We start from the raw sequence: 15,453 nt of genomic DNA on the forward strand, positions 1-15,453 counted from the left end.
AGAGAGGACACCTATCAGCCATGAATGCATAGTAATACAAACACCTGTTGGCAGAATACTCTGTAAACAAAGTCATAAAGTAAATGATTCACTGGGAAAGACATACACGTATATAAAAATATATGTTTGTCGTCTTCATCACAAAGAATGTTACAAATTGATAAGAAAACTGAAAAAAAATAGAAAAATGGGCAAAGTATGTGAACAGGGATGTTGCAGAAGGGAATATCCAACTGGCTAACAAACAAATGACAAGATGAAAGTTAAAACAGGAGACACCTGTTTTTTACCCTTCACAGTAGAAAAGCAATGTAAAACCATCACAAAATCATCCAGGACTGCCAAGAGTGAGGGGAGACACCTAGTTTTGCACATGGTGTTGGCACAGCAAATCCACTTTGGGAATGCTGACCCATAGAAATAAAAGCACTAGTATGTAAGATCATGGGCATAAAGTTGTTTGTTTTAGCATTGCTAGGAGTATTGGAAACAAAACACCCAAGAAAAACCAGGATAACCATTAATACAGGAGTGGTTTAGAAATGACTGTACAGAACAATATATTGAGACTATACTCATGATTGTTCAGTGAAACAAGTGATTTGAGAAGCATTATGTGCATTTGACTCTGATGCATTCTGAATGAGTGTAGCAAAAGGACAGACCAGGATGCCATCATTGGTTATTATGTCAGTGAGATTTGAGATGGGTGGAGAACAAAACTCTGAAGTTTTCTTTATATCTTTCCACTGTTTCTTCCATTACAGTAAACACATCTGATTCTTAAGAAAAAGAACAGACAGGGGTGCCTTGGGTGGCTCAGTTGGTTAAGTGTCTGATTTTGGCTCAGGTCACAATTTCACAGTTTGTGAGTTTGATCCCTGAGTCGGGCTCTGCACTGACAGCATGGAGCCTGCTTGGGATTCTCTCTCTCTGCCCCTCCCCCATGCGCGCGCATATGTGTGTGTGTGTGTGTGTGTGTGTGTGTGTGTGTGTGTATGTGTTCTCTCTTTCTCAAAATAAATAATAAACTTTAAAAAATACATAAAAAAAGAAAAAGAACACAGAAAAGGGAGCCCTTGGGACACTGAACACTGATGATGAACAGATCTGGAGGCTATGCTACTTAGGGAATAACTGAAGGGACTAGAGGTGCTTGGCTTGGAGAGACTCAGGTTCCAGGAGGAGTGCTGGCCCTCAATCACATGGGCTCCTAGGGGACTGGACTGCCTCTCCTGCTTTTCTGAGGCAGAGGGAGAAGTCAGGAACCGGAAGCAGCAACGCACATTTCAGCTTGATGAACCGAGAGCCCGATTTGCCTGCAGCTGAGAGGTGATGACCTTGCCATTCTTTGACTGCCACCCCCCCACTCCCCCCTGCAAGCCATGGAACCCCGGAGAAGCTGTTTCTGAGCTCAGTTCCTTGCCAGGTACCTTGGGCGATGTCGTCCTGCCTCTGAAGGCAGGGCCGTTCCACCTTGTGCCCGGGCTGCGGTGGCTCTCGCTCTGGCTGCTTGGGACACCTGCCCTCGTTGAACACATGTGGCAGGTTGGCTGTGTGCACCTGTCGGAGCTGCTCATAGTCACTCAGAGCGGCTGTCAGGTCCCAGTTTTTGCCTGTGGACAAGAAATGACAAGAAATTACAATATGAAGGATCTCACTGTAGAAAAAAAAACTGTACGAGAAGCATTCTTTAACAAAATTTTTTTTTACAGTTCTTTATTTTTGAGAGACAGAGAGAGACAGAGTACAAGGGGCAGGGGGCAGAGAGAAGGAGATACAGAATCCAAAGTGGCTGCAGGCTCGGAGCTGTCAGCACAGAGCCCAAAGCAGGGCTTGAACTCACAAACCGTGAGATCATGACCTGAGCTAAAGTCGGACGCTTAACCGACTGAACCACTCAGATGCCCCATGAGAAGTATTTTTAATTATCACTTTGACTAATGAACTTTCCACTAGTGTTCTTGTTTCTCAAAAGGGTAAAATGGCTTGATGCATAATCTCTAAAAGCAGAATTTCGCACCTGTGGCTGATGTCCATATGCAATATGTGACTGTATCTACTCTCAGCCTTTAGATTCTCACACACACACACACACACACACACACACACACACACACACACATACACACTTCAGAACATTACATTCCTAATTATCATGCCCCCCTCCACCCCTTTGAAAATCAAGTTGTAGAGCTTACTCTCTGAGAGAAGCAAAACAAAACAAAAAAAATCAATAAAAAGAATTCCCAAATTTTCTTTGGGCTTTTGCTTAGAGTTTTATTTTTTTTTTTAAGCTTAATACGGGTAAAGGAGAAGCTTTGGAGGAATTCTCTGTGTAAATGCCTTAGCAGCAGGCAGACGTCCGAGCTCTGAACCTGAACTGGGTGAGATGCTAGTCCCGACTGGGGTGCTGGCCTGGGAGAGTTGTAAGCAGGGCTCCTGGGCACGGAGATGGGTGTGGTGTTGAAGGGGACTTTCCGCAACGCTAGGGGGAGCTGTTCTGGGAGCTGGAACCCTGTGGGTCTCTAATTCCTGAGTCTGAGTCAATGGACTTCTAATGGAAGCATGGAGTCTTCTGGCATCATGAGCGTTTTAAAGACAAAGAACTAAAAGCCTAGCTTTCATGTTAAAGAGAAAATAAAATCTTATCCTCTTCTGGATAACTTCAAATTGCAGGTATAAGCCATATTGACCCAATTACATGCTAAATTATGTTGTATATACAATATAATGAGGCTTTAAATATACGAAATAATATCAGGACATCTTTTTTACCTCTTCTACTTCTAGTGAAGACTAGAAGTAGTCTTGATACCATCAATCATCATATGTAAGTTATATGGCCACTTGTAATGTAATCACATTTTTTTCCTCCATAGTTAGCTAACAGAGACACAATAGTTGTATCTTTGTACTATCTTAGTGGATAAGAAAAGCAAACTAAATTATCTGGGCCACCCAACAGAAAAAACGGCGGGAGTGGGTGGTTTTGTAAGTGATAATAAATAGCTGGGGCATTGGTGTAATGCAGCCTGGTTATCATTAGTAATAGAAGTGGAGGGTGGTGGTTGTGGCTGTGGGGCTGGGGTGGTGGCCATGACAGGGCTGGTTTTGGGAAACTAAATTGAAGCATAAATGTCACAACACACTTTCGCACTCACATAGGACTAAACATCACAGTGTACAAATATAACCCACATGATCTAAACCTGGCATTTTCAAGCATAAGGGTTAGTGATGATCCAATGGGCATTAATGTTCCAAGAAGGCAAAGATAAGACTCTTGCCCTTAGGGAAATCATGCCTAAGTGGGGGTGATGACCTGAGTGGGCACTCTGCTCTAAGGCATGGCTGAGGGGGCCACATGCCCAAGGGAGGATCAAGCCTGTGTGGAGGAAGAAGGTCAAGGAGAGAGGAGGTGAAGGAGGAGATACAGGCCTGTCTTGATTAAAACCCACACTTTTGGGGCTATAGTTTCCTTGAAGCTGGTCTTGTTTAGGGCATCACAGCTCCTGGTTATGGACTAACTTTCACACCTCCACCCTGCCTTGCCCATTCATCATGACCCTCCGGAAAAGGACTTGTCCTCTTCTTCTGCATCCCTCACTCTCTGTCTCCAATTTGCCAATGTTTTCAGCTGCTGGGTCCTTACCCCCAGGCACTTACCTGCATCATGTGAAATTCTCATTCAGGTGTCACTAGGTCCATCTAAACACAGCAGGCTATCAGGCCCATGGGGGAACAGCACAAAGCCTCACTAGAACAGGGACATTTAACAGTCCCTTTTATCCTATGCCTCTGAATACTTCATGTACCCTTTTCTTGCTGCTTTGCCCTTTTTTGCCCTTAAAACACATAGGTTCCCCTATTTTTTCTTTCTTTTCTTCTCTTTAAAAATTTTTTTAATGTTTATTTATTTTTGAGACAGAGACAGAGCATGAGTAGGGGAGAGGCAGAGGGAGAAGGAGACACAGAATCTGAAGCAGGCTCCAGGCTCCAAGCTATCATCACAGAGCCTGAAGTGGGGCTCAAAATCACGAACTGTGAGATCATCACCTGAGCTGAAGTCGGACGCCCAACTGACTGAACCACCAGGTGCCCCTCTTTTCTTCTCTTAATTTGTATCCTCTTTTGAAGGTCAAGACCATCCCTATGTGAAAAATCTTAAATCTAGTTGTAATTTCTATCCTAAGCTTCAAGGCCAAATGTCTAAGTATGACAGAAGCTGGGTGACTATCCAATTTCTATTTTCCTCTAAATCTTGATGCACAGAATGCTGATTTCAGATTGCAATCCACACAGCTAGAAATACTCATTTTTCTCCTGTAGCCAACATGAGATCTTCAAAGTATGTTCTTGTTGTCATATCTCTATTTGCTTACTCTGTTCCTTTTTCCAGAAATATTTCCTCCAAGCAGCAGAATAGTATAACTGTATGAAAGAAGACCTCAATCCAAAGACTACAGGGAATAAGGAAGTTGCCTGTTAATTTTTTTCCTTTAGGCTATGCTTAACTTTGTGCATATCACAACACATTAGGTTACTGGATTAATAATAAGCACAGGTTTTGTAAGTACCAAAATCTCTAGTACAGTTTACTGATGAAATGTTTGTGATTTAAACTTCTAACTCATTTGATGTATTCTTTTTTTTTTTTTCAACGTTTATTTATTTTTGGGACAGAGAGAGACAGAGCATGAACGGGGGAGGGGCAGAGAGAGAGGGAGACACAGAAAATCGGAAACAGGCTCCAGGCTCTGAGCCATCAGCCCAGAGCCCGACGCAGGGCTCGAACTCACGGACCGTGAGATCGTGACCTGGCTGAAGTCGGACGCTTAACCGACTGCGCCACCCAGGCGCCCCATTTGATGTATTCTTAAGAATAACATCAAATGAGGCCAGATCTCAAGTTAAACTTAACATATGCATTTTGGCTCTCAGAGTGTGCTGCTTTAATTTAGCATGAAAGTATCACATTAATAAAGGGAAACTACAAGTCAGAGATGCATGGGCTTATAGGAATATATGAAACAGGAAATGACTAAACTCAGGGGAAAAAGCAAAAAAGAGGCAAAGTCATTTCCAAAATGAAGTTAAATTCCAAGGGCGCAAAGAAAAAACAGACCACAGATAGCATAGTAAGGACCATAAAAATGGAAAATAAGTGGAAAAAGTAAAGAAACAAAAGCTAACAGAGAAATGGCAGATATAGAATGTAGGTGAAAGACATAAAACATACGAATAATTGTAGCTTAAAATAAGAAATCTAAAATAATGGAAAAGAAAAAAATAATTTAAAAAGTAAATAAAAAAAAAGCAAATTTCTCATACAAAGATTTGATTCTACATATTGAAAGGGCACACTGCATAAAAGGAAGCTGTCCTAGTAAAATACCAAGACATATCCTTATACAATTGTGTTTTAAAGATAAAGAGAATTCTTTGAATATTTAAACAAAAAATAAAGAAAATCAGGATTGTAACATACTTCTTGGCAGCCACATTCAATGCCTGAAGTCAATGGAGTCACATCTACAAAATACTTAAAGAAAGGAGTGTGAGCTAAGAAACTTTTATATTCATCGAGGCTATCCCTTCATGTATAAAGGCTACAGACAAACCATTTTAAACAAGAATGCATCCAGGAAACACTACTCAAATGGATCTTTCTTGAAAAAACTATTAGAGGATGGGCTCCAGCCAATCAAGAGATGAATGGAGGTTTGGCAAAGGACATTAGGCAGCAGTAAATTTATTTAACTGTACATCTAAGAAAAAACAAAGGTACAGATACAAGTGCAAGAGGAGAAAGTCAATATTCTGCCAAAGCAAAAATGATACAATCAATACAATGGTAGAAGGCAGAAAGTGGAAATAACATACAGTTGCCTCAGTTTTGATACAGGGGAGTTAAAAGATCGAATACAAATACGTAAACATATTTAGCAATACAGAGGTGAATGCCAAAAACCAGATAAAAGATATGCTACTAATTAAATTGGATGGGAGGAGACAGAAAAAGAGAAGGGAAGAGGAAGATACAAGCTAATTTTATTGAAGCAGATCGTAAGAACTAACACTGTCTAAAGTAAAAAGGAAACAATATTATATAAAGATATAATTTAAAAAAGTAAACCATAGATAAAAAATGCAACTTATCAGGGCACCTGACACCTGGGTGGCTCAGTTGGTTAAGCGTCCAACTCTTGGTTTCAGCTCAGGTTGTGATCTCAGGACTCATGGATTCAAGCCCGCATCTGGCTCTGTGCTTCGGATTCTGTCTCCCTCTGTTTCTGCCTCTCCCCCACTCACAGTCTCTGTCTCTCATCTCAAAAATAAACATTAAAAAACCCTGCAACTTATCTAATTACCAGAAAAATATTTTTTTAATGTTTGTTTATTTTTTGAGAGAGGGATTGACAGAGTATGAACAGGGGAGGGGCAGAGAGACAGAGGAAGACACAGAATCTGAAGCAGGCTCCAGGCTCTGAGCTGTTAGCACAGAGCCGGACGCAGGGCTCGAACCCACGAACCGTGAAATCATGACCTGAGCCAAAGTCAGATGCTCAACCGACTGAGCCACACAGGCGCCCCCCAAAAAATATTTTTTTGAGTAAAAAGCTAATAAAATATACTGAAAGACATTTGAAATATTTATATACAAACATAGAAAATATGATACAACAGAACTAAGAACCACCATATCTGTCAGCGCGATATATTTAAATAGACTTAATACAACTATTTGAAGAAGAGGATTTGCATGTTATCTCACAAAGCAAAGTCTAGGTATTTGCTGTATATAAGAGATCTATCTAGAGCAAAGTGATTCAGAAAGGTTGCAGCTAACAGGGAAGGGCCGTGGTTTATCAGGGTTACCAGGCAAAGATAAAACAAAAATAAAAAGCCCAAGATCACACTGTATACACTGTATGTTATCTAACTTGACAATAAATTATATATATATATTAGAAAAATAAAACAAACAAACAAACAAACAAAAACCAACATAGGGGACATGATCTTCTATCTATCTATCTATCTATCTATCTATCTATATACATATATATTATATATATGTATATATATATGCATATATAAGTGTTTATTTTATTTTATTTTTGAGAGAGAGAGAGAGAGAGAGGGAAAGAGAGAGAGTGGGGGATGGGCAGAGAGAGACATAGAATTTGATGCAGGCTCCAGACTCTGAGCTATCAGCATAGAGCCCCATGCAGGGCTCAAGCTGACGAATTATGAGATCATGACCTGAGCCAAAGTTGGTCGCTTAACACACTTAGCACCTGGGTGCCCAACAATTCACAATGGAGATGTATATTAATTATGCTTTCTTTTCTGTAGTGTTGAAGTCTTGCTGAGCCATGAGGGACTGACTGCCCTTCTCAGGCCTATCTGATTCCTCATGATAGCAAACTACCTCCCTGGAAATGTGCCTTTCATGTGCAAACCAACCAATCCAAACCCTGACTCGCACTCAGGGCAAATGCTCCCCTTTGCTAATCACTCAGGGCCAGGTACCAGACAATTTGGGGTGGCTTCTCCACCCTGGAGCCTGCTAAAATTCAAACCAGCTAACCCTAAAACTTATTATCCTGCCTATCCAGCCTTACCTGTTCCTTCCTGAAGAAATCACAATAAAGGCTCTCATCATATTTCCCCCCTTCTCTGTGCCTCCTGACTGACCCTGATACTCCTGTGTGGCCCTGCATGGCATGGCTCCTGTTCCTAAAGAACTCTTTCCTTCATGAGAGTGATTTCCATGCCTGTGTGCCTTACCATACCCAGTTAGAACAAATATTAGGTACATATTAAAACAGAAGACATAAGAAGCATGAATATATGCATACTAAATAAAAAAGTAGAAACTGTACAAAACAGAAATTGCCATGAAAGACTAAAATAAACACACTGACCTTTCCTATTAACAAGAGAATGCCATAAATAGCAGATTGCATTGTAATGTGGGAATAAACAGCCTCCAAACTCCTGAAGCCCTAACAACAGAATCTTATATTTTACTCATACCATAAGTCTGCTGTGGGTTGGAGAAGCTCTGTCACGCCTTCTCACTTCAAGATTCAGGTGGACAGAGCAGCTGGTCTTAAAAACTGCCTATCAGTATGGCAGAGGGACAAAAATCTCTAGGGTATCTCTCATTAACAATGAAATACCTTGGCCCAGTAGTGACTTCTCACTTCTGTTCCCAACCCAAGGCTGAAACTAGGCACAGGGTCCCTCCCTCCCATCCAACCACAGGGGCCAGGAAGGGCAATTCTCCCACACACCCACAAGGGGGAGGCAGAGTGCTGGACATAGTCTTTGAACACCAGATGTAACATTAACATACAGTAAAAGAAAATAGCCTTCATACATAAACAAAAACAAGTTAGATGACATAATGGAAGGAAGTATTCCATTATGCAATTTCATAATTGCAACTAAAAGACAAAATACTGAGAAATAAGTTTAAAAGAGATATGTAAGAGATCCATGTTCTTAGTTTGGAAGACTCAATATCATCATTTCTTCCTAAGCTAATTTATAAATTTAACACGATCCCAATTAAAAAAAAATAAGCAGGGCTTGGAATCAGACAGGCTCATTTTAACCTTCATCTGGAAAACTAAGCTAGAATAACCGGGACTCTCTGAAACAAAGGAACAATGAGGAGACAGGGGCACTCACAGACATAAACCTGCTCTACTGTCTCGATAATACTACATGAACCATCTGATAAAGCAATGGAACATAAGGGAAAGTCCCAGAGAGACTTAAATTCATACAAAATGTCAAAAGATGGTATTGATCTGGGGAAATATTTGCACTTCATACCACACACAGGAGTCGTCTCTGATGCAGGTCAGATGCTAAGAAAACCAAGGTGGGAGCATGCTGGCAGGAGGGCTGGTGGGAATGAGGCAAGGGGTCTGGGGGGAAGCAGCAGCAGACCCACCCTGAAGGTGCAACAGAGCCTTCCCTGAACTGACTGGCATTGCCTTTCAGAGGAATTCGCATTGTGGTAAGGGGCACAGACATAAAGAAGGCACTGGATGGGCGTTGCCCCCAGTAGGGGACTTGGTCAAAAAGTGACTTCCTTCCACTGGGGGACCACTGAAGAGGGACTCAGCTGTGAGCCATCAGCAGCCTGGCTCCCTGCTTCCCACCCTGGCAGGAGTCCCTGGGTCCCCGGATGAAGGGATCTGAGCACAAGAGCAAATGCTACACCCTCTATTTTCTCCTGTGCACACACGTTTGTGTTTTGCCCAGAAACCAATAAGGGGGAAAAACAGAATAACAACCCAAAGATAGAAACAAAGGATGTGAACAAAGAGTTCACGGAAAAATAAACAACTCTGAAATAGATGAAAAGATGACAAATTTCACTCACAAAAGAAATGCAAATTACAAATATACTGAGGAATCATTTTACATGTATCAAAGTAGTGAATGCAAAAGTTGGCAACCCACTTGGTTACCAAGTTTGTTGGTAAACAGGCTTACTCATCCACTTGCTGCTAAAAGTACAGAATGACAAAACCCCAAGTAATTTGTCAAAATTACATTGCATTTATCCTGTGACCCAGACATCCCACTTCTGGGCTTTTGTCCTTTGGTTAATACTTATACACATAAGATGAGGTATGTACAATATAGTCACTGCAGCATCATTTATACAGCAAGATAATGGAAACAAGCTAAGTGTCCATCTGTGGAAGAACATTTAAATAAACTATGGTGCACTCCACTTAACATAATGATATGCTATTGCATAAGAGAATGAAGCCCCATGGAAAGATCTCTAGCACACATCTGGGAGTGAAATAAGCAAGGTGTTGAATATTCATAATCCTACCTTTTGAGTAAGGATAGAATAATATATAAATTCTCTCTATATACATTAAAACATACAAATAAGTGTGTGCTTGTATCTGCATATGCAAATGCTAGACAGGTAAACAAGAAACTAACACAAGCAATGATCCCGGGGTCAGGGGGAAGTGGGGTCCAGGGGACAGAGAAGGTACAATATTGTCAATTTCTTCCTCTTTTGAGTGTTGAACTCTTTAGATAAATCACTTATCTAAAACAAATAGAAAACAAAACTAAATGCAAAAAATTTTAAATTATTAAACAATAATTACCAGTATTTTAAGTGTACCAAGGTTAAGAACTCTCCCTTAATATGTAGTGTGCCATAACTACAGAATGGAAGATTTCATCTCCTTCACATTTGCAGGCAAAATTCTGAATTTCCTGCTATTAAATATAGATGGAAATAGAAAGAGCCAACTGAAATAATGGAACTTCTTAGCTAGCTGATATTTATAAGACTGTTTTAATTAGCTTAATTTTATAGAAATGTGGGGAAAGAAATGAGCCCAAAGGCTGCCTCAACTAATCTTCCAATAGGTCATAGTTCACCAGATACTTGTGCAATATAACAAATATGATAATAAGGTAACAAAATCATATGGCTGATATTTGGATATCTGTTTTTTTTAGTTTATTTATTTATCTTGAGAGAGAGAACCAGTAGGGAGGGGGAGAGAGAGAGGGGACAGATCTGAAGCAGACTCTGTGCTGACAGCAGAGAGCCTGATGCAGGGCTCGAACCTATGAACTGTGAGATCATGGCCTGAGCCAAAGTTGGATGCTTAACTGACTGAGCCACCCAGGCGCCCTGATATTTTGATATGTTAAAAAAATGTATGTATTCTATTGCCAGCTATATAGAGGCTGGTATGTGCAGTAAATTTAAACAAATGTTGAAAGAAAAAATAATATTTATGCACATTCACTCTTTGACCCACTGTGAAATGGTTTTTGTGATCCCCTTTCTACTGAAGCATTCTTTTCAAGATTACCAATAAGCTTGATGTAGATAAATCCAAGGTCACTTCCCTGTCCCCCATCAATAAAGGCCTCTCTTCTCCTTGATTTACTTTCCTTTTTTGGGGCAGAGGAAAAGAGAAAGAACTAATGTGCAGCGTTAGACTGTGACTCTCTTTTGACTTCTAAGACATCACACTCTACTAATCATCCTTTTATTTCAATGGCTGCTCTACTCCTTTCCTTTTAACAGCACCTCTTCCTCCTTCACTAAGTCCCTAGATGTTGTCATTTCAGATCTGGGCCAAACTCCACTGGGAGGTATTTGAATGAAATTTTTACTTCTGATTTAAAGGAATACAGACTTAAGAGGAGGGTTGACCTGTGCTATTATTCCCTGTTTTCACTGACTGGAATGCAGACATGATACCTGGAGCCGTAGCAATCATCTTGCAAACACTAGGTAACAAGCACGAAAAGGCCAATAGCTAAGAATGCTGAGTGAGGAAAAAAAAAGCCTGAATAAGAATCTGGACAGATTACTGCCAGCAAACCCCTAACTAACATAGGGAAAAAACACAGGACAGAAGCCTACACTGAGACCTAATTCTGACAGGGTACCCAGGTCAGGATGTAACTTGGGACCTGGAGGATGACCAGAGGTGCTCTCAGGAGGATGTCTCATTTAGGCCAAGACCTAAAAGAAGTGTGAAAGCCATCTTGTCAAAGAATCAGGGGCAGGGGGAAGAGGGGTGGCATTCTGGGAAGAAGACAGCACATCGATAAACCTCGAAGTGAAATGACCTGGCACATAAAGGCAGTTAAGTGTGAATGCAGCACAGAGAGGAGACTGGAGAGGCTGCCTGAGGAGACTGAAAAATACAGGAAGAGAGACGGAGGTGTTGGGACAAGGTACACCTTTAAGGGTCTTGTGAAGTATGTGCTGGGATCTGAACTTCATCACAAGGGTAAACATGAGCTACTGAAGCACTTCCAAATGAGTAGGGCCTGATCCAATTTTTATCTTAGAAAAATAAAGTGTTTGTATTAAAAAATATCTGTGGTTAAATAGTAGAGACGGCATTAGAATTGGTGAAGCTTGTGGCAGAAAGCACATTAGGTGGGGCCTATAGCAATATTGATGTGAAATGAGATGGCCTGGTCCAGTGACACTGAGGATGGAATAATGGTGGTGGTGGTGGGGTCTCCTAGGTGCCAGACGAGGGGGAGAGGGAGAGGTGAAGGCAGGTGTTCAGGATTCCGGGGACTGCTCAGGAAATGTCTGGCTCAGTTATGGTAATCCACATCTGGAAGACTACTCAGCCATTAAAAATGAATTTGCATATACAACAGATTTGAGAGGATTTCAATGAAGTAGTGTTGAGTGAGAAAAGCAGTATGATGACAGTGTGTTCAACACAATCACCTTGGCGACACAGAGCAAACACAACTCTGTCTGGTCCATGTCCAGTGTTATCATGCTTTAGCATCCAAGGTCAATTCTACACCCCTGCTGCCTTTGCAGGAGAGGAGCGTGAGTGAATGCTCCTGGAAGGGATTCCCAGTAGAGTTCTGGCAACAGCCTCCAATGAGAAGCATTCATGCAAGATTGATTGGAAGGCTGAGCACAGGCTGGTTTTCCATGGAGTGTTGCAAGCAGATGCCTGGGCAGAGAGCAGATGGAGATTGGCTGTAGATTTGGGGAAAACTCCTGAGAAACACCTGCTTGGCAATCCAACTGCTAGGGTGGGTGGGTGGTGGGGGTGCCCTGTGAGTCCTGAGGCTTCAAGGACTTCCAGAGTGGATCTCCTCAGTGAGAACACAGCTTCCCTAGTTCCCTTTCCTACTTGGAATATCTAGAATGACTTGTGTCTCCTTTGCCAAATGCTGACAGATACAGAATTTGGTGTTAGAAATGGTTCCCGGTATTAGAAACACAGAGATGACACTAGTTCTCTGACACTGTAGGAAAACCAACAGCTGTTATGCACAGACACTGTGATGCAAAGAAGGGGTACAAAGAGCATGGTAGGTGAACTCTCTTGACTGCACTGGGTAGCATGCAGGAAAAACGGTGAGCATTAGGACAGTAAGCAGGAAAGATTGGGCTTTGAAAGCTGGATGGGATCCTAAGAACACTAAGTGGGTTCTGATGATTGAAACCTGGTGCTCTTAAAAGTTAAATTAATCAAAAGTTAGTTACTTAATTAGTTAAATTAATTTAAAGTTAAATTCATAACTAGGAATCCATTCCATGTAAAATGCCATGTATCCTGGATTCCAGTAATCCTATTTCTAGCAATATAGCCTCAGGACATAACTGTACCTCTGCCATATGCATAAGGAGTCCCATGAAAAATGGGCACAGCAGCCTGCTGTGTAACTTTTAAGCATTTCCAAATGCTTGGGCTCTCTATACTCAGGATGCTATTAATCAATTAATCTAAACTGTGATATCACAATATGTGATAAACCATTTTCATAGTAGCTGAAGGAATATCTAAACTGAATAGCCAAAAGCTACAGGACAGGGGTGGCTCCCACACTGTACTCTAAGGAAGACCACGGATCTGCTCTGTAGGCTCCTGGTTCAGGCAGGTACCCGTGGGTGCTGATGATATACATATGATGAGGACACCTGTGTGCTTTGTAAGAGGGTGACAGAACCAGAGGTGAGATGAACATGCAAATAGCTGCTGTGGACTGAGAGCTGGGGTAGTCTGCAGAGGGACCCAGGTGCCCCATTATTTGTAAATGAGGCTTGGAGCTTTCCAGAAGAGAAACAGGAAGGGCAGTGCAGGGGAACAGAATACAAAGGCTTGGAGGCTTGCAAAACCATTCTTTGCCCAGTGAACTATACAGATGTGCTGGGGTTCCAGGGATATGGGAGTTGATCAAGAAAAAAGAAATGACCATGAAGTGGCACACATGAGCTTTATGGGGTGATGCTTACATGGGGGAAGTTTCTCACAGGAGGAAGCTGTGCATCAGAGACCACCTATGTGTCTCTACTCAGAGAGGGGGAAGGGCAGGGAACTCCGCCCAGGAGGGAGAAGCACACAGGAGCGATGGTTTCTGTGTCCCAGTGATGTCATTCAGCAGCACCATGGGGAGTCTGGGTCAGAGAGGTCTTAAGGGCAGCAGCAGGCTGCTGTCTCAGAGCCATAGACTTTGTCTTATCAATGGCGAGCAGATGCTGGGGGAGGATTTGCAGGGAATGCAAAGCAGGAAGGCTAAATGTATAGAAATCTGCTTACGCGAGCTATGTTTAAAACAAATGGATGTGTGAAAATGTGAGTTTGGGCTGGCAGATTTGGACTCAGTCTGCAATAAGGAAACAACCAACCTAGGAGGCAATACACAGATCTGTGGTTCATTTATAAAACAAGAGGTCAGCAGGGCTGCCCTACAGAATTTGACCAGAGACGACCAAAGTGATACTCTCTTAGGTGGAGTTTTAAAAATACATAATTTGATTTCAAAGTCTTAGATGAATTTTGTAAAAATATCACTTGATTTAGAAGACAAATAAATGAACTCAGTGGCTGTCTGTACCCAGTCACATACCCTGCCATGGTCCCTAGTCGTCTAAGCATCCCTACTGACTGCTTCCATCGGGGCAGAAATCTGCCTGGATAAAACCTCACGGTGCAGGAAGCATAGCTAACTTGTGGCTTGGTCTTTCTCGCTGAACCAAACCCTCTTCTCTGCAGCCAGCCCCAAGCTACTTTGTGCAATCATCATCATCAGCAGCAACTTCATCAACTCAAGTCAGGTCTCTCAGCCTTTAATCTTAAAATCGTGTTTTAAAAAGAATCTGAAGATTGACTTTCATAAAGTCAAAGATAGTTAAGTCAACCCCCACAATGAAAGACTGAGTTCTGATAATTATGGGGTGCTTTGCTGATATTGATAATTGTCCTTTAATGTGGGTTACTGTCCACCCTGAGCAGGCAGCCTGGCTCTGCATTCTGTGTCTTCGATCTGCATGGTATTAAGAAAGAAATGCACTTTAATGGTTTCAGTTAAAAATCCTGAGGCAGTTTTTTAAAACAAATCAGAATGAATGCTGAAGTCTCTGAGGAATAAATCACTGTACGTCTCTTGGATGTTTGCCAACCTGGTAGAGTCTGGTAGACTCCAGGAAGAACCTTGATTATTTGTGGCTTCTAAAGAAAGTTTTCTAGCTCCTTCCATCCAATTCTACTAGGAAGCCTGCTGCTACCCCTCTCACAACAATGGACATAATGGCAGCTATGGGGTCCAGGCTTCACACTGCAGCCAGGTCCTTCCCTGGAGAGTTAGGGGGCTCTGGAAGAGGACTGGCTCCTCCAAGCCCCTGGCATAGACAGCGGCCATGAGCTGTTTATTAGTCCACACAACGAAGAGAGAAAGGCTGCTTGGCCTCCCAGGATATTTTCTGCTTGTTCAGATTCAGTGAAATCCTGCCGGGGACCTATGTCTATAAAATAGTCAAATTATAACCATGCGAAGATTGAAGATTGGGATTCAGGACAGCAGTGCCTGCCCCCTGGTGGAGAAGGCAGCGTGCCCAGAAGAAGCAGGACAGAACTGGCTGCAGGTGCAGAGCCAGGCGATGCT

General features: G+C 42.0%; 1 protein-coding gene across 1 annotated transcript in view; it reads right to left on the reverse strand.

Moving 5' to 3' along the window:
* The window catches only part of OTUD7A (OTU deubiquitinase 7A), a 371,485-nt gene that overhangs the window by 83,401 nt on the left and 272,631 nt on the right, over positions 1-15,453 (reverse strand). Inside the window, exon 5 of the mRNA XM_023255010.2 lies at positions 1,434-1,616. Within this exon, the coding sequence (XP_023110778.2) occupies positions 1,434-1,616 (183 nt within the window). The remainder of the gene's footprint in view (positions 1-1,433; positions 1,617-15,453) is intronic.

Source organism: Felis catus, chromosome B3 (assembly GCF_018350175.1).
Source record: "Felis catus isolate Fca126 chromosome B3, F.catus_Fca126_mat1.0, whole genome shotgun sequence".
Lineage (NCBI taxonomy): Eukaryota > Metazoa > Chordata > Mammalia > Carnivora > Felidae > Felis > Felis catus.